At 41.4% G+C, this 25,996-nt stretch overlaps 1 protein-coding gene across 4 annotated transcripts in view; it reads right to left on the bottom strand.

Annotated features, from left to right (window-relative positions):
* Positions 1 to 1,582: 1,582 nt before the first annotated feature.
* LOC104101682 (protein phosphatase 2C and cyclic nucleotide-binding/kinase domain-containing protein) overlaps positions 1,583 to 25,996 on the bottom strand; it is a 36,824-nt gene continuing 12,410 nt past the window's right edge. Inside the window, exons 6-17 of one of the 4 annotated variants that reach the window (XR_011407803.1) lie at positions 21,820 to 21,882; positions 21,557 to 21,639; positions 20,847 to 21,078; positions 20,403 to 20,716; positions 20,145 to 20,232; positions 19,993 to 20,059; positions 19,520 to 19,797; positions 19,371 to 19,436; positions 18,350 to 18,480; positions 13,638 to 13,791; positions 12,810 to 13,272; positions 1,583 to 1,938 (exon numbers count right to left, since the gene is read on the bottom strand). Coding sequence is in view for 1 of the 4 variants with exons in the window: in XM_009609173.4 (XP_009607468.1) it covers positions 13,027 to 13,272; positions 13,638 to 13,791; positions 18,350 to 18,480; positions 19,371 to 19,436; positions 19,520 to 19,797; positions 19,993 to 20,059; positions 20,145 to 20,232; positions 20,403 to 20,716; positions 20,847 to 21,078; positions 21,557 to 21,639; positions 21,820 to 21,882 (1,722 nt within the window). In the remaining 3 variants the exon portion in view is untranslated. The other 3 variants (XR_011407801.1, XR_011407802.1, XM_009609173.4) reach the window with 3 other exon arrangements.

The raw sequence follows: 25,996 nt of genomic DNA, 5'->3' as shown, positions 1-25,996 counted from the left end.
GGCCGAGAAGAGGACTTAGAAACAAGGTAAATCTCTTGCCTAATCATGTAAGAGAGAATTATCCCCGTCGAAGCTTAAACTATTATTTACTTGATGGTTCTTATTTGTTGAGATGGAATGTGATATTTGGGTATTTTAAACTTATATTATGTTAAAGGATCACATTATTTACCGTCTCTTATTCCATTGTTACTGTTATATTTCATGCCTATCAATAATTCTTGTACTTTATATATTGACCATTAATAAGTGTCGATGTCGACCCCTCATCACTACTTCTATGAGGTTAGACTAGATACTTGTTGAGTACGCGTTGAATTATGTACTCATGCTACACTTCTTCACAAATTGTGCAGGTACCGATGCAGGTACATCTGGTGTTCGTTCGGGGGCGCATCCACATTATCTGGAGATTTAGTGGTGAGTTGCTCCCCCATGCTCTAAGCTGCAGCACTTGGAGTCCCCTTCCTGTTGCATTTTATATTTCTGTCTATTTCATTTCAGACAGTAGTTATAGTGGTTTGTATATCTACTAGATTGCTCGTGCACTTGTGACACCGAGTTTTGTGGAAGTTTTAGTAGATGTTTATGGATTTTGCCTAATATTATCACTATTTCATTTTTATGTTTTATTTATGCTTTATATCACTATGGCTTTCTATACTTAGTTCTTTATTAAATTAAATTGATGATTTCAAAAGTAATAAAATAAGCAATTAAATAGATAGTTCACCGTTGTCTTGCCTAACGGCGACGTTGGGCGCCATCACGGCCTATAGATGGAATTGGGGTCGTGATAGCTTGGTATCAGAGCACTAGGTTCACATAGGTCTCACAAATCATGAGCACGCCTAGTAGAGTCTGGCGAATTGGTGCGGATATGTCACGACCCAAAATTCCTACCCATCGTGATGGCGCCTAACAAACCGGCTAGGCAAGCCGAAACATGATAACGAATGCAAATAGAACAATGAAATTTATAGAAATAACATAAGTCTGAGGTTTCAATACAATATAACTCCTAATACAAAGTAAATCCCCAGAAATTGGTAAATACAGAGTCATAAGCTTCTACAACGGAATACAAGTCCGAGACTGAACAAAAAATACACTGTTTGAACTGTAACAACAGTATGAAAGGAAAAGACAAGTCAGACTGCGACCAAGGATGCAGCTTTGCCTCGCCTCTAACAGATAGACCAACAAGCAAGTCTATTGCTGATAACTGGTCCCCACACCCGGATTTGTACAATTAAGTGCAGAGTATAGCATGAGTACAACTGACCCAATTTACCCAATAAGTATCGTAAATAAACGCGGCGAGGTGAGAGAAACACAAATTATTAAATGATGATGGCTATCACCTGTGTAGTTTCATATTTTAAACCGATATAGAACAATAACGGAATCAAATTATAAGTCCAGTAAGAAAACATATGTGTGTGTATGTGTACAGCTTTCTCAAATACCCTACTTAGTCAATACTCGGCATATAGAGATGATATGCAGTTAAATCAGATAAATGATCAAGGAAATTGCAAGTAAAGATAAACTGCAAAATCCAAAAAAAACACTAGCCATATTTCCTCAACTTTTCCATATCCGTACGAAACCACTGATCAGTTTCCTCAATAACCGTGTGTACACCATCAAGAGAGAAACATGAGAGGGTGACCCTAGGGGGATGGATCCATATCCACACGCAAGCACGGCCAATTCAACGTGCTACCAGCCCGGCGTGGTCATCGGCATAACAACACAATCCACCCGGCATGGTCACAGGCACAACAACACAATTCGCCTGGCATGGTCACATGCATAACAACACAAATCCGCCCGACATAGACACAAGCAAAACAACACAATCTGCCCGGCGAGGTCACATGCACAACAATACAATCCGCCTGGTATGGTCATATGCACAACAACACAATCCGCCTGGCGTGGTCAGAGGCACCCAGTCCAATCATATCATACATGAGAAATTAAACAAGTATACATGTTTGTAATGAACGAATAACAAATCTCATGCTCTTGGACTGGTATAAACAACATGCTAAAGTGTAGGCATGTGCAAGGTGTACTATTATAACTCAAACCGACAATTTCATTAGAGAATAACATTTATCAGTTCATTCGGGGATTGAACCCCCATGTGGTCTCAAACATGGCTCAAATAGTTCACAACAATGTCACAAATGTGCGAAATATCATAGCTTAAGGTTTAACAATCAATTTCAGGCTTATTATAACCTGAGCACAACTCGATCATGAATAAATACCCACAGTGTCAACACATGGGCAAAACCCCACACATGTGCGCACGCAATAGCACGTAGCTATCACAATAATTCAAGCAACTAGTGCCTCAACCGAGTTTATATAAGATACTTACCTCAAGCAAAGCAAATCACTCTGCTATCCCCGGGAGGCTCGAATCTAACCAAAAAATAACGTACTACTATCAATAAAAGCTATAGGAATTGATTCTAAATGATAAAGCTAAGATCTTTAACCAAAAATTAAAAGTCAACCCCGGGCCCACGCTTCGAAAACCGACAAAATTCACAAAGTCCGAACAACCATTCAATAATGAGTCCAACCATATCAAAATCATTCAATTCGGACCACAAATCAACCTTCAAACCCCCAAATCTCACTCTCCAAGCCCTAGTCCAAAATCCCCCAAATCTCACCTCAAAAACACATAATCTAAGTGGAAAATTCAATGGGTATTCAATATTAATGAATAAAAATGATCAAAAGTCACTTACCTCTTCAATCTAGGTGAAAACCTCTCCAAAAATCGTCACTAGCCGAGCTTGCAAAGTCCAAAATGAGAGAATTCACGAAACCCTCATATTTAAACCTTCTGCTAGTGATTCTGCACATGTGGTCACATAACCGCTTTTGTGGTACTGCTTTTGCGGAAAGGTGGCCACGTCTGCAGCCTGAGACCTCTTAGCCAACTTCCGCTTCTGCGGCCAAACAAGCGCTTATGCGCACGCGCACATGCGCAACAAACTTGCTTCTGCGGAAAACCACACCAATCTGTCCCTCCGCTTCTACGCTCCAATTCCCACATCTGCATGCTCGCTGATGCGGACACCTCTTCGCACCTGCGCAACCCCCAGCCACCAGTACCTTCCACACCTGTGATGCCAAGACCGCTTCTGCGATCGCGCACCTGCGAACAATTCTTCGCAGGTGCGATTGCACCAGACCTGAAATCCTTCAACACTTCCTCAAGTCCAAATATTAATTCGATTTCAATCCGAATCACTCCTGAGGCCTCCGGGACCCCATCCAAACATACCACACATCCCAAAACATCATACTAACTTAGTCGAGGCTTCAAACCACACCAAATAAGATCAAAAACATGAATGGCACCTCAATTCAAGCCTATTGAAACTAAGGGATTTCCAACATCTACAATCGATGCTGAAACCTATCAAATCAACTCCGATTGACCTCAAATTTTGCACACAAGTCATAAATGACACAATGGACCTATTACAATTACAGAACCAAAATCTGAGCCCGGTATCAACAAAGTCAACTTTCGGTCAAACTTCTCAACTCTTCAAACCTTCATTTTTTCAACTTTCACCAATTCAAGCCAAAACGACCTACGGATCTCCAAATCAATATTCAGACACTCCAAAGTCTAAAATCACCATACAGAGCTATCGAAACTATCAAAATACCATTCTGGAGTTGTGTACTCATAAGTCAACATCTGGTAAACTCTTTCAACGTAGGCTTCCAACTTGGGACTAAGTGTCCTAATTCATTCTGAAACATCTCCAGAACAAAACCAACCACCACGAAAAGTCACATAACAAAATATGAACATATAATAAGCAATAAATGGGGGAACGGGGCTACAATACTCAAAACAACTAGCTGGGTCGTTACAGGAGACGTTCATACTTATCTTCGAGAGACTATAGGTTGTTAGGAAACTGCCCTTTCTTCATCTCCTGTCGTGCAGTTGATGTTATGCTAAGTATATTTCTCTTATTCTCTCACATATGGTGAGAACGCGTGCTACGGGTTTACCTAGTAGCATAGGCACTGCTCCCCCGGATGTTAGAGGCCGAGGCAGAGGCCGAGAGAGGGCCACAACTCCTGCTAGAGGACGAGGGCGTACTAGAGTTGCTCCTATTATACCACCAGTGGGTCCAGTGAAGGATCGTGTTATTGAGGACAGGATGAGGCGCCTGCAGCTGAACCGGCCTTGGCGAATTTTATGACTGCATCGGGATTTTAGGAGGTCATGGGCCGTATGCTGCGGTTCATGGATTCATTGACTCAGGCCAGGCTATTTTTCGGCAGATCCGGCCATATCTCAGGCGGGAGGGGAAGCACAGACCCTTACCGCTCAGGCTCCATGGCACGCTGCTACCTTTAATCAGAACCTAGGTGCACTATTTGCGAGTGGGCCCAGCCGGTTACAGTGGTTATACCAGAGCCCAGACCAGCCGCGACCATTGAGCAGTACAAGCGGTTGGACAGATGGATTAAGCTTCATCCTCGTGTCTTTGGCACTGAGTAGTCAGAGGACCCACATGACTTCATTGATCGTTGCAGGGACATACTGCATATATGGGAGTATTGAAGTCCAACGGGGTGGACTTCATAACATTTCAGCTGGAGGGGAAGGCCCGCAGATGGAGGCAGTCTTATCTCTATAGCAGGCCAGCAGGTTCGCCTCACTTGATTTTGGACCATTTCACACGTCTCTTTTTGGAGAGATATATTCCACCTCTTAAAGGGAATAGTTACGGGGTCAGTTCGAGCGGCTCCAACTGGGTCAGATGTCTGTGACCGACTATGAGGCGAGATTCTCTGAGTTGTCTCACCACACACTTTTAATACTCTCCACAGATGTAGAGAGAGTGTAAAGGTTTATTGCGGGCTTGCATTATGGTATCCAGGTTACTATGGCCTGAGAGGTTGAGATGGGGACTTCTTACGAGCAGGTTGTAGGGATAACTCGGAGGATTGAGGGTATCCGCATCTAGGGCCAATTGTATAAGGCAGGGGATAAGCGGCCTCAACATTCTAGCGGATTTAGTGGCGCCCCGTCTGGGGGTTAGAGGTCAGTTCATGAGAGTCCAGTCTAGCAGGCCCATGTATTCAACACCACCGCTTGCTCGGGTTGCTCCAATGCGGCCCTACTTCAGTGCCATTCCAGAGAGTACCTACCACCCACAAGCTATTCCAGGTTCCTCTAGTGGGTATTTAGGACACCAGGGTCAGACTCAGGGTCAGCAATCTTCCACCCTGAGAGGTTGCTACGAAAGCGGGAAGCTTGGTGACATGAGGAGGTTTTACCACAGGCTTCGGGACAAGGCAGTACAGCAGGTCCATAAGCCTATGATCATCACACCAGCTGTCGCACCGCTCGTCCAGCCAGCCATAGGCAGAGGGCAGGTAGGTAGGGATCACCCTAGAGGTGAAGGCCAGCCAGGTGGTGCTCCGGCTAGCTTCTATGCCTTTCCAGCCAGACCGGATGCAGTAGCCTAAGACGTTGTAATCACATGTATTCTTTCTGTCTGTAGTAGGGATACTTTTGTACTATTCGATCTAGGTTCTACTTATTCATGTGTATCTTCTCTATTTGCTCCTTATCTGGATGTCTCTTATAAGTCCTTGAATGTTCCTGTATATGTGTCCACACTAGTGGGATATTCTGTTGTTGTGGATTGGATTTACCAGTCTTGTGTAGTGACTTTATGTGGTTATGAGACCAGAGCGGATCTTCTATTGCTTGATATGACCGACTTTGAGGTCATCCAGGGTGTGGACTAGTTGTCTCTGTACCATGCTATTCTTGATTGCCATTCCAAGACTGTTACCTTGGAGATGATAGAGTTTCCTAAATTGGAGTGGGGGGCTCATCTATCAGTACATCTAGTCGGGTTATCTCTTTCTTGAAGGCCCAACATATGGCCGAGAAGGGTTGTTTGGCCTATCTGGCTTATGTTCGGGATAATGCTGTGGAGACTCATGATTGATTTAGTGCCTGTGGTGCGGGAGTTCTCCGGTATATTTCCTTCTGATCTACCATGCATGCCACCAGATCATGATATCGATTTCAGCATTGATTTGGCACCAGGCATCCATCCTATATCTATTTCACCTTATCGCATGGCTCCAAATGAGTTGAGGGAGTTGAGGAGCAGCTTGAGGAGTTGTCGAGAAGGGTTCATCAGGCTGAATGTGTCGCCTTGGGGTGCACCGATATTGTTTGTGAAGAAGAAGGATGGGAGTATGCGGATGTGCATTGATTACCGCTAGTTGAACAAAGCCACTATCAAGAATAAGTACCTGTTTCGACGCATTGATGATTTGTTTGATCAGTTATAGGGTGCTAGAGTGTTCTCTAAGATCGACTTGAGATCTGGGTATCATCAACTAAGGATTTGTGCTTCGGATGTTCCAAAGATAGCTTTCCGGACTAGATATGTGCACTATGAATTTCTTGTGATGTCCTTCGGCTTGACTAACGCCCCGGCAAAATTTATGGATTTGATGAATTGAGTGTTCATGCCATATCTTGACTCAGTTGTCATTGTCTTCATTGATGACATATTAATCTACTCGCGTAATATGTAGGAGCACGCGCAACATTTAAGAATTGTGCTTCAGACCTTGCATGAACAAAAGCTATATGCTATGTTCTCCAAGTGCGAGTTATGATTAGATTCTACGGCTTTCTTGGGGCATGTTGTATTAGGTGAGGGTATCAAGGTGGATCCCAAGAAGATCGAGGAAGTTCAAAGTTGGCCTCGTCCTAACACAGCGACCGAGATTAGGAGTTTCATAGGGCTAGTAGGTTATTATCGTCAGTTTGTGGAAGGCTTCTCGTCTATTGATACTCCATTTACTAGAATGACCCAAAAGAGTGCTCAGTTTAGATGGTCCGATGATTGCAAGACGAGCTTTCAGAAGCTCAAGACCGCATTGACTATAGCACTAGTATTAGTTTTGCCCTCCGGTTCAGGGATGTATACTGTGTATTACGACGCTTCACGCATTAGCTTGGGTTATGTATTGATGCAGGAGGGGCGAGTTATTTCATATGCTTTATGTCAGCTGAAGCCCCACGAGAAGAATTACCCTATGCATGATTTGGAGTTGGCCGCGATAGTTCATGCCCTCAATATCTGGAGGAATTATCTTTATGGGGTGTCGTGTCAGGTCTACACCGATCACCACAGCTTGCAATATTTGTTCAATCAGAGGGAGCTTAATCTGAGGTAATGCAAGTGGCTTGAGTTACTGAAGGATTATGATATTACTATCTTCTATCATCCAGGCAAGGCGAATGTGGTTGCGGATGCTTTGAGCAGAAAGGCCTAGAGTATGGGTAGTTTGGCATTCATTTTAGCAGGGGAGAGGCCATTGGCTTTGGACATTCAGTCCTTAGCTAACAGACTTGTGAGGTTGGATATTTCAGAGCCTAGTCGAGTTCTTGCTTGTGTTTTGGCTCGGTCTTCTTTATTCGAGGAGATCAAGGATCGCCAGTACCATGATCCGCACTTGCTGGTTCTTAGAGAGACGGTACTAATGGGTGATGCAAAGGAGGTTACTATTGGTGATGATGGTGTTTTGTGACTCCAGGGTCGCATATGTGTTCCTAATGTTGATGGCCAGAGGGAGACGATACTAGATGAGGCACATAGTTCACGGTATTCTATTCATCCAGGTGTCACGAAGATGTATCGTGACCTGAGGCAGCATTACTGGTGGTGGCAGATGAAGAAGGACATAGTTGAGTATGTGGTGAGATGTATAAACTGGTAGCAGGTTAAGTTTGAGCACCAGAGGCCAGGTGACCTACTTCAATAGATGATTATATCAGAGTGGAAATGGGAGCACATCACTATGGATTTCATAGTTAGGTTGTCGCGAACATTGAAGAAATTTGATGTCATTTGGGTCATTGTCGACAGACTAACCAAATCTACACACTTTATTCCGGTGGTGACTATGCACTCTACAGAGAGGTTGGCCCATATTTACATTTCGCGAAGGAGAGTTTTCTAGGCGATGACTGGTTTTCCTTTGCGACAGCGAGGCACCTTTCACGATCACGTAGAAGGGCCACTGGGAAAAACATGTTTTAAAATCACGACTTAGTCTCATTTTCTCTCATTTTACATTAGTTTGGCCGATTTTAGTGCTTCTTGGAGAGGGATTTTCACCTAGCATCTTAAGGTAAGTGATTTCTACCTAATGTGAGTTTAATACATAGATTATGGGTAAATTTTAATATAGAAATTATGAAAAATTATGGGATTATGTTGAGAAACCTAGGGTTTGGTAAAAATGGGATTAGACCGCGAAATTGATTATGAAATTGAGTAGAAATTATATATTTGAGTTCGAAAGGTCATGGTTAACATTTATCTATGAAAATTTTCAAAATCCGAGCACCTGGGCTCGGGGTGACTTTTAGGAACTTTTCGAGTTGGGTTGGGTAATTACTCTAATAGATGAATTATGAACTTTTGGGCATAGATTGATTAGTTTGTACGACTTTTGACTAATTTCGGGTTGCTCGGAGTTATTTTGAGGTTATTAGTATGGTTTGAGGGCCGAGAAGAGGACTTGGAAACAAGGTAAATCTCTTGCCTAATCATGTAAGAGGGAATTATCCCCTTCGAAGCTTAAACTGTTATTTACTTGATGGTTCTTATTTGTTGAGATGACATGTGATATTTGGGTATTTTAAACTGATATTATGTTAAATGATCAACGTTTATTCCATTGATACTGTTATATTTCATGCCTATTTATAATTCTTGTACTTTATTTCTTGACCACTAGTAAGTGTTGATATCGACCCCTTGTCACTACTTCTTCGATGTTAGACTAGATACTTACTGGGTACGCGTTGATTATGTACTCATACTACACTTCTTCGCAAATTGTGCAGGTACTGAGGCAGGTACATCTAGTGTGTGTTCGGGCGCGCATCCACATTATCCGGAGACTTAGTAGTGAGTTGCTCCCCCATGCTCCGACCTGCAGCACCCGGAGTCTCCTTCCTATTGCATTTTATATTTCTGTCTATTTCATTTCAGACAATAGTTGTAGTCGTTTGTATATTCTACTAGATTGCTCGTGCACTTGTGACTCCGAGTTTTGGGGAAGTTCTAGTAAATGTTTATGGTTTTTGCTTAATATTATCATCATTTTATTTTTATGTTTTATTTATGCTTTATATCACCATGACTTACCATACTTAGTTCTTTATTAAATAAAATTCAAGATTTTAAAAGTAATAAAATGAGCAATTAAATAGATAGTTCACCGTTGGTTTGCCTAACGACGAAGTTGGGCGCCATCACGACCTATAGTGGGAATTGGGATCGTGATAGAATTGTTCCAGATTCTTGTTCCTTATGAGGGAATTTTTTCGAACTTTTCCTCTGCTGGAGAGGTGAGCAAGTAGCATAATACTATTTTGCTCATAGTGCTCATTATTGTGATATTGAGAAATAATTGAAGTCGAGGTGAGTAATGTGATCCTAGTCAACAGACTTTATTATATCTAGGCAAGTGTAAGATTCTAGGTACATAGTATGAGTTCGATGAAAAAGTATTCACTTGCCTATTTAGTGACAAGTTGATGCGGTAGTAAAGGGTATGTACCTTTATTTCGCGTTACAGGAGTCGCTCTGGATCCCAATTCTGGTATGTCTAAAAGTGGTTCATACAGTCAGGCGGACCAAACATAGTAGTTGGTCTTTTGTATTCTAGATTGTTCATAATATCTCTAAGGTTATGATGTGTTACGAACCGTTAGAGAGTGTAACGACCCGATCGGACATTTTGAGTATTGTAGCTCTGTTCTCATTTATTGCTTATTCTATGATCGTTTGTTGTTATGTGACTTGCCGAGTGGTTGGTTTAGTTCCGGGGATGTTTCGAAATGGATTGGAACACTAGTCCCAAGGTTGGAAGCCTAAATTGAAAAAGTTGACCGGATATTGACTTATGTGTAAACGACTCTGGAATGGAGTTTTTACGGTTCTGATAGCTCCGTATGGTGATTTTGGACTTAGGACTATGTCCGGATATTGATTTGGAGGTTCGTAGGTCGTTTTGGCTTGAATTGGCGAAAGTAGAAAAGTTAAAGGTTTGGGAAGTTGAGAAGTTTGACCGAGAGTTGACCTTATTGTTGCCGAGCTTGGATTTTGGTACCGAGAGTTGGAATATGTCTGTTGTGTCATTTATGGCTTGGTGCAAAATTTGAGGTCAATTGGAGTTGATTTGGTGTGTTTCGGCATTGGTTTTAGAAGTTGGAAGTTCAATAGTTCATTAGGCTTGAACTGGGGTGCGATTTGTGTTTTCGAATATTGTTTGATGTGATTTGAGGGTTCAACTAAGTTCGTATGATGTTTTAGGATGTGTTGGTATGTTTGGATGGGGTCCAGAGAGCCTCGGGTGAGATTCGGATTAATTGCGGATTGAGTTTGGCCTTGTAAAGCTACAAAAATTCTGGTGTTGGTTTCCTTATATGCGTTCGCGAGAGAGGTCTCGCGTTCGTGAAGTGTATCTAGGTGGCAGGTGAAGTTTTTTCTTCATGTTCGGGAACGAATAGGGAGTTTGTGCATCGCGATCGCGGGAGTGGACTCGCATTCATGTGGAAGGATGAGACAGGTGGGACACCAGGCTTCGTGTTCGCGGGAGATGGTTCGCGCTCGCGTAGGCATGGGTTCTTTGATCATCGTGTTCGCGAGGTAGTTCTCGCGTTCGCATAAAAGGATTTTTGGGCAGCTGAGATTTTGTGCTTCGCGAACGCGAAGCACTTTCCGCGATCGTGAAGAATGATGTTTGGGCAAATTATATAATTTCAAAAACGAGGGTTAGAGTATTATTTCACATTGGGACTTTGGGAGCTCGGATTGAGGCGATTATTGAATGGATTTTCAGGGAATTGATTGGGTAAGTGATTATAACTCAGATTTGGTTAATCTACATTAATCTATCATTATTTTTACCATTTAATTAGTGTTTTGGGTTTGAAAAAATTGGAGAAACTTCATAAACTATATTTTGAGTATTTGAAAGGCGATTTGAGGTCGGAATTAGATGATTTTGGTATGGTTGGACTCGTTATTGAATGGGTGTTCGGATTTTGTAAATTTTGTCTCTAATTCCGAGACGTGAGCCTGAGGTTGACTTTTTGACTTTGGTTAAAGAACTTAGCTTTATCGTACGAAATCGATTCCTGTAGTTTGTATTGATTGTACTAAGTTGTTTGTGGCTAGATTCGAGTCGTTCGGAGGCAAGGGCTTGTTGGAGTAGGGATTTGCGCGGTTTGAGGTAAGTAACACTTCTAAACTTGATTTTGAAGGTATAAATCCCTAAAATACGTGTTATGTGGTTAGAATTGAGGTTACGCACATGCTAGGTGATGGGCGTGTGGCCGTGCACCGTGTTAATTGTCGGTTGATTATGTGGTACCGTATAGTTATCAAACCTTGTTGTTATTCATGGAATCCCTACGTGTTAGAGTAATTGAGATGCAATCCATGTTAGAAATCTTGTTTATGCTATATGCTTATTTTGTTGGGACCCACTGAGGTCATTTCTGCTATTGAACTATTTGCTTAAATTGCAATTATGTACTCTGTCACATCCATCATTTGCATATCATATCTCAGTCTCTTTTGTCTTTTATTGTTGCATCATGTATCATTGTTTGGGCTGATTGGCATGAGATTTGTGAGTCCGAGAGACTGGATAGATTGATAACTGAGTTAGGGCATGAGAGCCGTGTTGTGAGTGAGGTTGTGGATCAGGCTGCACGGCGCAGTAGTCCTTCTTGGCTTTATATATGTTACTATTATGAATCGGATTGCACGCCGCAGCAAGCCTTATAGGCTTTATCTATTATTATGGGATCGGGCTGCACACCACAACAGGCCATATTGGTTTTATATTAGCGCTTGGGCAGGATCCGTCCTTCCTAAGTCTAACATACCAGTAGTGAGTGCAGGTACCGTATAATGCTAAGCGATTAAGATTGATGAGTGGGAGTGAAACAGTGAGATTGAGTACTCTGAAAGTGAGTACATGAGTTTATCACTATGATGCGTTAATTGAAAAAACTCTTTTCTACCCGAAAAATGAGGTGTGACAACTATAACTACATGTACATGTAACAGGCTGTTTTGCAAACGATAGAGGAAGAAAAGATGCACAATAGTTCATAACTACATGTACATCATGTAACAGGCTGCTACTTATATAACAGAAGTTAGCTCAGCTAAACTAGATGCCCATTAATCAATTTGTAGTTGGTCCTCGTATCTACCATAAATGCTGAGAACTCTCAATAAATTAAAGTGAAATTGTCAATTGCCCATATCATGTTTTTGGTGGCGTAAGACGGTGAAATCTGCAATACTAAACAAGGCAGAGGGGAGGAAAACCTCAAATAACTAGAATAGGTTTGAAACAAGGCATTATAGCTCCAAATTTGGAGAATTCTTTACAGAATAAAAAGCTCTTCATTCTATCCAAATGTAAAACCTAAAATCTGATAAGGTGGTGCAACAATGCTAAAAAATGGCTTCTCTCAGCCACTGGCTTTTAAGAGATACCTCCATTTTCTTTTTCTTTTCTTCTCTTTTTGGTTTGGGGGGCGGGGAGGGGGGGGGGGGGGGCGAAGATTAGGGTGCGATAAAAAGAAAGGGGCTCTGTTTGATTTACACATAACATATTTACAGAAGCATAGTAAACTTTATAAAAGAACAGAAATAAAAAAAAAATTATAATACCTGTAGCATAAGCTTATGATTGTCCAAGAAAAGCAGAAAGACATTTCTCCCTAGGCCGCCACGTGGTTGATCAACAGGAGAACAAGATTTAGAAGCAGCACCTTACTCAGTTCATTTGACTGATTCTCCAACAGGACAGTTCTGAAACAATAAGCTGGTCAATTTTGCCGCTAGCAGCATCCTGGAATGTGATGGGCAAAACTTTATTCAAAACGCGCTACCAGTCTTCAAGCCACTCTGGAGTGTTAAGCTCCTCCAAGTCCCGAATAGGGGAATGTAGGGAAGCTATGTTGTCATCACCATGGTTTTCCAAGCGTTGACTTATACGAGATAGAATCTCTGCAGGAACAGGACTTCGATGATCTGCTACTTCTTTCCAATCAACACCAGAAAACCATGGATGATTTTTTAGAGAGTGAACACCTTGGCTTCCGAGTCTCAGCTTTTCATCAACTTGAAGTAACTGGCACGAAATTTACATCACGATACAAGGAAAAATAACAAGAAATTGGAGAATTTGTATAACAAAAAGATAAAGAACTTATACTTCTCATCTTCTATATTTTATAACTTTCAATACTTCTCATTTTTCTATTTTTTATTTTGTATAATGTTGACCTAGTTGAATTTAGATGGGGAACATGGTCAATGAGGATTTATATAGCCGACCCCAACTTGTTTGAGATTGAGACGCAGTATTGTTGTATATAACTAATACTTCTTGCTGTTGATTTTAAGGAAACAAAAAGAAGGGATAAGAAAGTAATATATACTATCAGTCATTTTTCTAATTCCAGTCATCAATCAACTCCTTAGACTTGACGATACCTTGGTAATGAGATCAACAGCTTCTTGGCTGAATGTATGTGGAAGTGTAAACTGTCCTTTAGCAATCCTTGCAAATGTAAGCTCACTCTCTCTCCATGATCCAAATGGCATTTCACCGTGTAGCATGAAGTAGATCAATGTTCCCAATGCCCACCTGACAATTTCAACCAGCAAATATTCGTCAGCACCACAAATTGGAGAAATAGCTTATGCCACAAAAGAAGCACTCAAGACATTTTGAGAAAAATGTATGCAGCTGAAGACTCGAAGAATCATGATGTCTCAACAAAGGGTGCTCGCTAATCAAAGAAGTGTGATAAGCCATGTATCTTTCATACAAGGAGGAAGAAGCAAAGAAATATAGGAGAAGATAATGATCTGCCTCTTCTCAAATTCCTGGAGCTTTCAGTTATGGAGGATTGAGCAGTTTCTATAGAAGTTATTTGTTTATGGTTATTAGAAGTTATGTCTTTATCCTAATTGGTTATGCAGTAGCTAAGGTTAAAGGTCCAAATATGCCCTTATACTATACGAAATTGAGCACATTTGCCCTTCGTTAATACTTTAGCTCAAATATGCCCTTACCGTCACATAGTTGGTCCATATATGCCCTTACAGTTACACAGTTGGCTCATATATGCCCTTTTCGAAACGGAATTCACCCAAACTAATTAGCTCTTTCGTTAATTGTATTAAAGTGTATTGCTAACACTATTTCCTTTTTATTAATACTTTTTTTTTCTTTACCTTTCTCTTTTCTTTCTTCTTTTTTCTTTTCTTCTCTTTTTTTTTCCTTTTTCTTTCTCCCTTATCCGTTTCCTCCATTACTGATGTCTTCTCCATTTTCGTCACCAATTTCACTTGACAAAACTCATGAATTCCAATTACTAAGAAAATTTTCCCATAAGGTAATCAAGTTCCAATTTCACTGGCCCTCTAAATAAACGAAATTAAATTGTCCAAAAATTATAGTTTAAACTTTAAAATAATAAAAACATCTCAACCTTTAACAATACTCAAAAGACCAAAATATTTAAATTGTTTCCACAAAGATAATTTAATGATTAAAAGCCTAGAGTTCAAGTTGTAGTGTTATAAATTTGAGTTGTTAGTCTTTTTTCAGCTGGACATTTTCTATTTTGTTTTATTAACTATGTAAATTAGGGGTGTACATGGAACGGGTTGGTTCGGTTTTTATCAAAACCAAACCAAACCAATTATATCGGTTTGGATTGTTCAGTTTTGTTGGATTTTTCGGATTTTTTGTTACATAAATATTATTTCAGTCTTACTTTGTTAAATATTTTATAACTAAATATATGTTCAATAAAAATTAAAAAATTGACAAACATACGATCTATAAAAATATTATTATGGGAGAATTTTCTTAGTAATTGGAATTCATGAGTTTTGTCAAGTGAAATTGGTGACGAAAATGGAGAGGACATCAGTAATGGAGGAAATCGGATAAGGGAGAAAGAAAAAGGGAAAAAAAAAGAGAAGAAAAGAAAAAGAAGAAAGAAAAGAGAAAGGTAAAGAAAAAAAAGTACTAATAAAAAGGAAATAGTGTTTGTAATACACTTTAATACAATTAACGAAAGAGCTAATTAGTTTAGGTGGATTCCGTTTCGAAAAGGGCATATATGGGCCAACTGTGTAACTCTAAGGGCATATATGGACCAACTATGTGACGGTAAGGGTATATTTGAGCTAAAGTATTAACGAAGGGCAAATGTGCTCAATTTCGTATAGTACAAGGGCATATTTGGACATTTTCCGTATAAATAATAGATCTAGTAATGTGTAGGTATTTTTTTAGAATTAAAACTACTTTATTCTGGAACCTTTTCCTCTCCATATGGACAACTTGATTGGTGTAATTGTGTTTAAGATTCTTGCACAAACTATTACCACTAATATTAACTTCTTTGTTCTATTTCTTCTATTATCTACTTTTGGTTACTATCAGTTTGATATCAGAGCAGTAAGATTTGCCATGGTGAACATACAGACCAACGCTTCCCACAGCGAACCCATCATTCCGACTCTTGATCCGATTGCCCAACAATTGACAACTATAGCAGCAAAATCGGAGGCCATAGATGCTTTAGCCACTAATGTGGTTGATTAAAGGCATAGAACAGTGGCGATTACAGCAATAAAGGGAAAGCTAAAGTCATACCAGAAGAGGGTGAGGTTAACATCAGTTGGCATCGAGAAACTTCCCAGTGTTCGCAGACAAAGATGGAATTTCCAAAGTATGAGAGGTGATCCTAGAGGCTGGATTCTGAAAGCAGAGAAGTATCTCCAATACCATCACAGTACTATCAAACGCCTGGGGATTGCAAGGTTGATGTAGCTTCGATGTACTTAGGAGGAGATGCATTGGATCTTTTCGCTTGGATCAACAGCGAGCGAACCATTTACTATTGGGACGAATTGGTGAAAGTTATGCAAGAAAATTATGGACCTACTGAGTTTCAAAACCCTGACGAACATCTCTGTGATATCCAACAAACTGGAATATTGCTCGAGTATAGGCAAGAATTTGCAAACAACCGCGCGTGTGCAAAATTGGCCAGAACACTATTTGCTCGGAGTTTTCCTTAGTGGGCTCAAAGAAGGCCTTCGCATAGACATTAAGATTCACAAACATTTGTGTACAAGGCAATGAGCCTGGCTTTAGAATATGAAGGAAAACAGTGACCAACTCGGTCCAGTAAGGCACCCACTTGGCCTTCTGTATCACGACCTTCTTCAGTTGGGACATCATCTTTAACGGCTCGAGAATCCTTCAATTTTCTGTCATCCCGCCAACCAATTACATGTTCTTTTCAACCACCATCACTTCCAAACACTCGCTCATTGACTCCTAAACAACAAATTTGGCGAGACAAAGGCCTCTTCTATCATTGTGGAGAAAAGTTTAGCCCTGGTCATCGCTGCAAATCTGTGACTTTTGCTCAACTGGAGTTGATGCAAGAAGAGAACGATGCAGAGTGTGGAAGATAATAATTGTGTGGGCACAATTTCCCGAATTTCGCCTTGAGGACAATTCGTCTTTCTAGGAGAGGTGTACTGACAAGCCACGTATCTTCCATACTTATTCAAGGAGGAAGAAGCAAAGAAATATAGGAGAAGATAATGATCTACCTCTTCTCAAATTCCTGGAGCTTTAAGTTATGGAGGATTGAGCAGTTTTTATACAGTTATTAGAAGTTATCTGTTTATAGTTATTAAAAGTTATCTGTCTTTATCCTAATTGGTTATGCAGTAGTTATGGTCAGCCTATTATATAAATAATAGATCCAATAATGTGTAAGTATCTTTTCAGAATTAAAACTACTTTATTCTGGAGCCTTTTCCTCTCCATACGGACAACTTTATTGGTGTATTTGTTTTTCAGATTCTTGCACAAACTATTGCCAGTAATATAAACTTCTTTGTTCTATTTCTTCTATTATCTATTTCTGGTTACTATCAAAGTGTGTCCAGTGAAACTCAAAGACGCTTCCAAACACATGATAGTCAATGCAAGCCTTATAAGATTATTCTATTCTCTTTTCCTTAGAGGGGAGAGAGACCATTAGAATTTTAATTGCACTCTTTGAGAAGAAAGACACGGAGGGGGAGTAGGAGATGCTCAAATAGGTAGCCTCACAAGTCACTCATTACTGTCTTCCAGTTTACTCAAGTTGCAGAGGCTTCTCCATTAACCAACCTCAGACATTTGTTCATTCAAAGGTTTAAAGAATTATGTTACATTACTTCTATGTGCCTCCACTATACACCTTCATCATTTTGAAGCTATTGGATTTGTTTCCAGAAATTTTCAATATGAAAGAGCAATCTACCTAACTTCATTATCTCATCATTCCCCAAACCTCAAAAAAGAAACAAGAGAAGCATTTTCATTGACCAGACAGGGCTGGCTGCAAGTTAGCCTCTACTAGCAATAACGATCCCATTGTGCATGCCTTAAGGGTACGGCTTGGTGACTCTAAAGCTAAACTCATACCTCATAACCATGAGATCATGGATGAATTATCCTTTGCCCATTTGATATATCACACAAAATATATACACATGCATACACAACCACTTGTTATAGGAGTTAAAACAAAATGATAAATTCGCGTTTGTAATCTTATAGTCAGAAGGGACGGGACACTTATTCATTTCTAGATACACAACTCCCAGATGATCACCATCCTCTTAAACTAATTGCCAAAGCATGATAATCCATACACCTCTTTTAATGTTAAGCAATCAGACTAAGTATCTCATGTTATCTCATTTTGTAGTAATTTATGCATCATTAACCTATAGTAATTATTTCAAAACTTCAAGATATTCCATGGTTAACAGGGCTAATATGGCTGCTGAAGCTCATTAATTATGCTTGCATGACTTTATGATAGTCATTGAATCATAACCAAATATGTTTTAGACGTCATGATAGACAGAATATCCCATGCGTCTTTGTATAAGTTCTCTTAAGCATTTGCATAATATTAAGGCAATTCCAAACTCTGCACTCTTTGCTCTCAATTGTACTTCTCCGCTGTCAAATTAGGTTTCCTTAGAACAGACCCAAGATAACCAGTTCTTCATCTCCATAATTCATAATGCTTTATTTACCAAATTAACTTTTTCAAGAGTCATATGTAGTACTTCAACAAATTTTGACTGGTGTGGGAGTAGCATTTTACCAGTCAGCAGCAAAGCCATGGCCTTTCCCTTGGACTATTTCTGGAGCTAGAGAATCAGCCATCCCGCATATGGTAAATGTCCTCTCATCCAACTCAGAAGGAATCTTCTTAGAAAATCTGAACTCCACTAGCTACAGAAAATCAATAGAGGAATATCATTACTGGAAAAAGTAATTACCAACGACATACTCTGGTTGTTTGTTTCACATACTAGTTATGCAGGTATTATAATATAGGGATCACTATGCGGTTAAGCAGTGAATAACAAAACATGGATTGTTAAGCGCTGAACAATAAAATTCAATGATTATTATGGAATGAAAAAATAAGGGGTACTATTACTTTTAGCCCGCGCCAGAAACTATTTATATTCGGTAGCCGAAAAAATGTATAAAATTTGTATAACTTTTGTATATAACATACAGAATGTATATATATACAAAAAATATACATTTTTTCGGCTATTATTCTGAGAGAGGCTATACAGTGTCATTTTCCCAAAAAAATAACATGAATTCTTATGGGGGCATCCTTTTGCTGTTTTGGCTTCCGTAAATAGTATACAGCTATTACAGCACATCCTTTGTGCTCGACTATCTACAGATTACCTTACCTTTTAAAAAAATACATGGATTCTTATGCAAAGGTTGCAATACCAAAGTCAAAATTTAGCTTTATCTTGGTATTGATAATTCAATATTTCTAATTAAATAATTATCCCGAATAGAATAATATATAGATTTCCGTATAAGTTATGCAACTATTAGTTATACATAATTTATACCGGAAAGCAAACACTATAATATGCAAAAATTTATACCGGAAACCAAACACCGTATTTGTTTTGAAAAGGGTCGCTCAAACACCGTATTGATAATACAGATATTTATACTGGAACTTATTTTTTCTTATACAGAAAACCATACACGCCCTGATTGCAACAGAATCATTGTCATTTATGGAGGTCCATATAAAAAGAACTCTGAAAGCAATTAGCTACATGAGCAACAGAAATATTTACCTGTATATGGCCGGTTTGGTCTAACATTAGCACATCAGGAGACACACCTCTATAGAGAATACCATTCTAGAAACAGAAGGCAAAAGGAAAAGAGTTAAATCTTGAAATTACCATGTGCTTATAATAACTAGGACCTCTAGACAACTTACATTGTGCAAGTCTTCCAGGGCAATGACAACGGATGCAGCACAGAAACGTGCTGACTCCTCATCAAAGGGGCTGTGAAGTATTGCTACCATAGAGCAAGCCAGGCATGAGTCCAGAATTATGCCAGCATGAGTTTCATCAGCACAGGTGCATAAAACTTTAGGTACTGAAGCTACTCTGTTCATTTGCTTCAATAGATTCTTCTCTTTTAGTACTTGTTCTTCTTTGCCAAGCATCTTAATTTTCTGCTTTGAAAATCTCTTCAAGCTAAGCAGTTTATCTGCAGAAAGACGAGACAATTGTTAATTCCTGTACTGAATACAATCATCAAGAATCTTGTACGTCCACTTACTGCTTCTAATAGGTATTACTGGTCAGTCACAAGGTAAACCAAGAGAAAAGGCCCCCAAAGGAATGGCCACTGGAATTTTCAGCATTTAAAAGAAGCACTACTGAGGACATAAGAAAAATCAACCTGAGTTTTTCAGACGCACTAGGCCAATCTCACTGCAGTCCGTTGAATACAAACAAGTCTGCCACTCCTAGACAAATAGCTAATATATTCATACATCTGCCTCATAAAAGTTTTTCAGAAATATGTTAGGAAGAAGTACAAGAATCCCTCACCAAATAGGCAAGCTGCAAATCTGCAAGCATAGAAGTGTCAACGCTCGGGATAGATTCTGAAGAGAGAATTGTTTGATGGCCCTTTGCCCTATATAATTATGTTAGTGGAAAAACTTTTAGTCGTAGATACGAAGAAAAAGTAAAGGCTTCAATCCCTTTACATCATACATCTATCAGACCCCAAATGTAAAACAAAGAATATAGACATCTTTTTTCTTTTGCTTAAATAACTTCAATCTCGCTAGATTTTAGACATACTTGAGATCATCCTGTGAGAGCTTTGCCAAAGAACCCACAACTGAATCAAACTTCTCCTTAGTTAAGATAGCACATACCACATCACCCACAGCAATGACACTCAAGGAGGCTATTTGTTCCCCAAGAAGTGTCCATTCCCCAAAATAGCTCCCTTCACTCTTTTCAACTGTTATGCCTTTTTTGTTATGTGTATCATCCTGCTTTTGGTTTTCACACATGAGACTTGATGCATTTTCACATTTCACTAAATCCATGTCAAATGTAATTTTTACAACCCCTTTCTGGATAATGTATAGGCCCATAGGTTCCTGATTCTGCAAAAAAAAAAAATCCAAAGCATGTGTAAGAGAATGTAGCTAGCACAAGGTAGTTGTCATAAAAATAGTTATCATTTTAAATGGGGCAAAGTGTAAGCAGGGAAGGAAATAAATTTGAAATAGCTACCTCATTTACTATTGTCTGTCCATCAGAAAAGGGCACTTCTGAAACCAACTCTGCAATATGACTTAGCTGTAAAATTGTCAATCTTGAGAGAAGATCTACAGATCGCAGCAGCTTCAACGAAGACAAATTAGTAAACTCGGACATAAGAATATTTCTAAAATCTTCTCTTTTTAGTTCCCACAAAATTCCATTGGTGACAGCACGAACAGAAGCTTGGAGTGGTTTATTGTACCTATGGTGCAATTGAATTCAACGAAAAACAGAGATAGTCAGAATAATTCTACAGATGATCCAAAGAGTAGTTGAGATTAATCAACTGTAACTAATAAACTAGTACTACGGTGTTGCAACTTGCAATATTACGATCCACACAAAAAGATATAACTACCAAATAGGTAACTCAGGTTGATAGGACCCAGCACTTCATTTAAAGAAGAGAACGGACATATTGCATTGCTGCTTCAGATTGTGAGAGAGGATATGGGAAGAACGAACTAGACTAGCATATCGGTGTAAAGCTTCACAATAATATAACTTTCAAGGTACCACATATTCTTCAAGTACCATACGGCTTGTCTTGGAGTAAAAATAGAAGGCGAAAGATAACAGCTCTGCGATTAGAAGCATTAGATCGTATTTCACTTTCCCATAAAAGAACGATTTCGAATTTGATTGTGACGAATTACAACGGAAAGAAACAGATATCTTACATCAGAGCCAGCTCTCCAAAGGATGACAGCTTATCAGCCGTGTAGTGCTGAAGAACCCTTGGAACTTCTCCATTTTTCTCATCCTGGCATTTTTAATTCAAAGTTGAAGACTTCAAACTAGATCCAATGAGAATTAATTGGGACAAGCTTCTTTTTATGATAATGATGAATCTGATAATTTCCAGAGACTAAGTGAACCACACACAGTTAGTTTAATGACATTGAAATAGAATCAAGTGAAAAAACGACTCCCACGGTCCCACCTGTGTCGCTAAGACCTCAAACTCCCCACTCCCAACGACATAGAAAGAGTCACATTCTCCACCCTGCAAAACATAGACCATTGGGAATTACAGAAGGAATTTTTATAATGTCAGAATTTAGTGCTCAAGAAAGAAGGAATTTTTATAATGTCAGAATTTAGTGCTCAAGAAATTGATGTGTCATGTGGCTGGAAAGTTTGAAGGGAATCCATCAAAACCTCCCTAAGTCCTAAAATATACATACATGCAGATAGGAAAAACAAATCATCACATGTGGCCAGGAAAGAGACCATCATAAGTTGTCTCACTAGCCAGGACATGTTGAAGATAAAGTTCCAATAATCATGGGCCTATCTTTACGTGTAAGCATCATCACTGACATTCTTGTTTTGATATAGTACTCCAGAAACCAAGGCCATTATCAACTCAAATACCAAGAGAATCTACTTTTAATAAATATCTCACTCGATCATGTTAATGAAGAGTTCTTACTCAAATGATCACTCCAACAATAACTACACCTCAATCTCAAACAAGTTGGGGTATGATCCTCAATATCCATTCCACTCCATCTGACTATCTTCATTCCAATGCTTGATTATTAGTCTAATTGGGACCAATTAGCGTTTCTTAAAACTAGGAATTCTATAAACCTCAAGTTATCTCCACAAGGATATGCAATCTCTAACCAAAATGAAAGGACTCTTCTCTAACACTGGACTTAGTGCAAGTGTAAATGTCACAACTCGCATTTTGGAGTTGTGATTTCGGCCAAGAACTGGTGAGAAAAGGTCCTTCTGATGGTCTGACGTAGAGCAGTCTACTCGGGCAACTTGAGCTTTTTAATTTTAAGCATATATAAGGGGGGTATAGGTGATAAAAGCTCCGACCTGCCTCCCCCATACGTGCTGCCACCGAGCCGTATAGAACGAGCTGCCTTGGGGGCGAACCCCAAGGACCTGCCTAGATGACTCAAAGGAGTGTCAAAGGTATCCACACGAGTTTGGGAACTCGTATAGGCGGCGCAACGCCTTCCGGCCTGCGTTGGGCATCAAAGTGACGCTGGAGGCTCGAAATGTGGAACGGCCAGCCCCGCGGGCTGCCGAATGTTAGAACGAGACCTCCGTGCCGATTGGATACTTGACGCACCTGTCATAGGGGCATCATGTGTCGACTTGTGAGCATGGCTTTGGTTCAACCATGCAAGCAAGGGGTCCGTTGGCCTAAAGGTGCAGGTGTGGGCGACATTGCACTACTTCGGAATGGAAGCGTGCTGCAAGAGGGCTATGTATGGGCATGGCACGAAAGAGGCGCATGACAATGGCCAAGGGCTAAAGGTTGCCTTACTTGGGCGAGGCACGAGCTAGTCGCGAATGCACTAGGCGAGTGTCAAGCTTGAGGATTGGGCTGTGCACGCGGGAGTGGTGCTCAGTCTTGGGCTAAGGACAAGGCATGTCCTAAGCCAATCCCCAGGGCGCGCATGGATTGTGATCCTAAGATGAAGCGCCACGACATGTCTAGGGCCAAGGGCCTAGGCATCTTACGGGCGGCACAAGTTGGGGCGAGCCTACGGGCGAGTCCCACCGACAGGCACAGGATCGTGCTTGAGAAATCCTGGGACAGGAAGAAGGCTGGCCTGCAGCGAGGGGAACTGTAGGCGCCGCACGGGCGAGCAGGTGCCGCTATCCAATGTAAGGATTTGGGCCCGTGACACTTGGTATCAGAGCTGATTAAGGCCATACTATGCCATGGCACAACGTCAAGACAGAGGGTGAATATGGCGAGTGCATTTTGGATGTCAGTGCCGAGATCACGTCAAAGCAGAGATTGATGTTCATATGCCACCAAAGATCGAGAACCCGATACTGATGGTCGACGAAAGAAATGGGTGATTCCATCGTCTTTCGAAGTTTAGGTCGCTACTGAATGATGTGATATGCCGATGAGTCGGATGGCCAAGAGAATGCCATGTTTGCCAGGTCGTGCAACCATATTGCAAAAGAGTGGTAGCCTTGGACTATAAATTTGGGGCATGATCATAGCGGAGATCTTGCCAAGGATGCGTGCGACGCATCAAGCTGAGTGTCTTTCCTTCGGGAGAAGACTTTGGGTTGCCTGAGGGCATTGCCAAGGTGAGGAGACGGATTCGAGGGTATAGCGAAGCTTCGAAATGGGGCGAGTTTCCAAGTTAGAAGGTGTCATCATTCTGGAAAGGGGTATGTCGAATGATCGGGGACCGAGAGCGTCCAAGTGCGAGGCACACCGAACCGGGAAGCCGTGCTAGCAGGGCCAAGAGGGCACCTGTCTATAGGGCGAGTATTGAACTACTACCGGGAGCATTGGCTACTTGCTGAGGAAGTGACAACTGGAAAACAAAGAGCTTTGTTCGGAAATGCGGCGATGCTATGACTTTGGGAATGTAGTACTCACCAAAGGTCGTCCCAAGTGCTGGCCGAATGCCAAGTAGGACGACAGTGCTAAGATGTATCCTCCACATTGAGTATGGGAGGATCCCGCCTATGCAAGAGGCATAAGGGCGAAGTCCTGGATCTGGAAGCGAACACATCTTCAAGGTAGTGAAGGCAAAGAAAGCTACGGGAGCGGAATGCTACGTGAGCTATGCCAAGAGGGCGTCTTAATGCTACGGGAGCGAAAGGCTACGGGAGCCGTGCCAAAGAGGGCATCTTAAGGCTACGGGAGCGAAAGGCTACGGGAGCGACGTCAAAAGAGCACATTGACGTGCTAACCTATGAAGGAAAGCTTCAGACGGACATGAAGGCCGTGAGGGTCATGGTGTGATTTGACTATTGTGGGTCAATCACAAAGTTAGACACCAGAGGGTGCAAGTGCGGAGGCACTTTCCAAGTGAACACCGAATGGAGGTGAAGTGCCGAGGCACGCTTGGAAGATACTTAGGGGAGGAGTGCATGGGGCACGACTCCTTTTGAGAAAGGACTTCGAGAAAGTCCAACCCACAGGACAAAGGGAGCTTGAATGGGCATACCTGAGGGGGCAGACTCCGGGATGTCTTAAGCTATGATGTGTCATCGGGGACGATGACATTATGAGTGTGGGAGGATGTCACAACTCGCATTTTGGAGTTATGATTTCGGCCAAGAACTGGTGAGAAAAGGTCCTTCTGATGGTCTGACGTAGAGCAGTCTACTCGGGCAACTTGGGCTTTATAATTTTAAGCATATATAAGGGGGGTATAGGTGAAGAAAGCTCCGACCTGCCTCCCCCATACGTGCTGCCACCGAGCCGTATAGAACGAGCTGCCTTGGGGGCGAACCCCAAGGGCCTGCCTAGATGACTCAAAGGAGTGTCAAAGGTATCCACACGAGTTTGGGAACTCGTATGGGCGGCGCAACGCCTTCCGGCCTGCGTTGGGCATCAAAGTGGCGCTGGAGGCTCGAAGTGTGGAACGGCCAGCCCCGCGGGCTGCCGAATGTTGGAACGAGACCTCCGTGCCGATTGGATACTTGACGCACCTGTCATAGGGGCATCGTGTGTCAACTTGTGAGCATGGCTTTGGTTCAACCATGCAAGCAAGGGTCCGTTGGCCTAAAGGTGCAAGTGTGGGCGACACTGCACTACTTCGGAATGGAAGCGTGCTGCAAGAGGGCTATGTATGGGCATGGCACGAAAGAGGCGCATGACAATGGCCAAGGCTAAAGGTTGCCTTACTCGGGCGAGGCACGAGCTAGTCGCGGATGCACTAGGCGAGTGTCAAGCTTGAGGATTGGGCTGTGTACGCGGGAGCGATGCTAGTCTTGGGCTAAGGACAAGGCATGTCCTAAGCCAATCCCCCCAGGGCGCGCATGGATTGTGATCCTAAGATGGAGCGCCACGACATGTCTAGGGCCAAGGGCCTAGGCATCTTACGGGCGGCACAAGTTGGGGCGAGCCTACGGGCGAGTCCCACCGACAGGCACAGGATCGTGCTTGAGAAATCCTGGGACAGGAAGAAGGCTGGCCTGCAGCGAGGGGAACTGCAGGCGCCGCACGGGCGAGCAGGTGCCGCTACCCAATGTAAGGATTTGGGCCCGTGACAGTAAACCTTCATAAGTTTTAAAAGTTAATTACGACTAACCGCGATCCTAACAGCTTAATTAATGTGTCCCCGAGGTGTAAACAAAACCATATGAAGGTGGTGAAATGTTTAGGACATGATAAT

The sequence above is a fragment of the Nicotiana tomentosiformis genome, chromosome 5 (assembly GCF_000390325.3).
Source record: "Nicotiana tomentosiformis chromosome 5, ASM39032v3, whole genome shotgun sequence".
Taxonomy (NCBI): Eukaryota; Viridiplantae; Streptophyta; class Magnoliopsida; order Solanales; family Solanaceae; genus Nicotiana; species Nicotiana tomentosiformis.
Note: the sequence above shows the minus strand (reverse complement) of the source record. Positions and strands in the feature narration are given on the sequence as shown.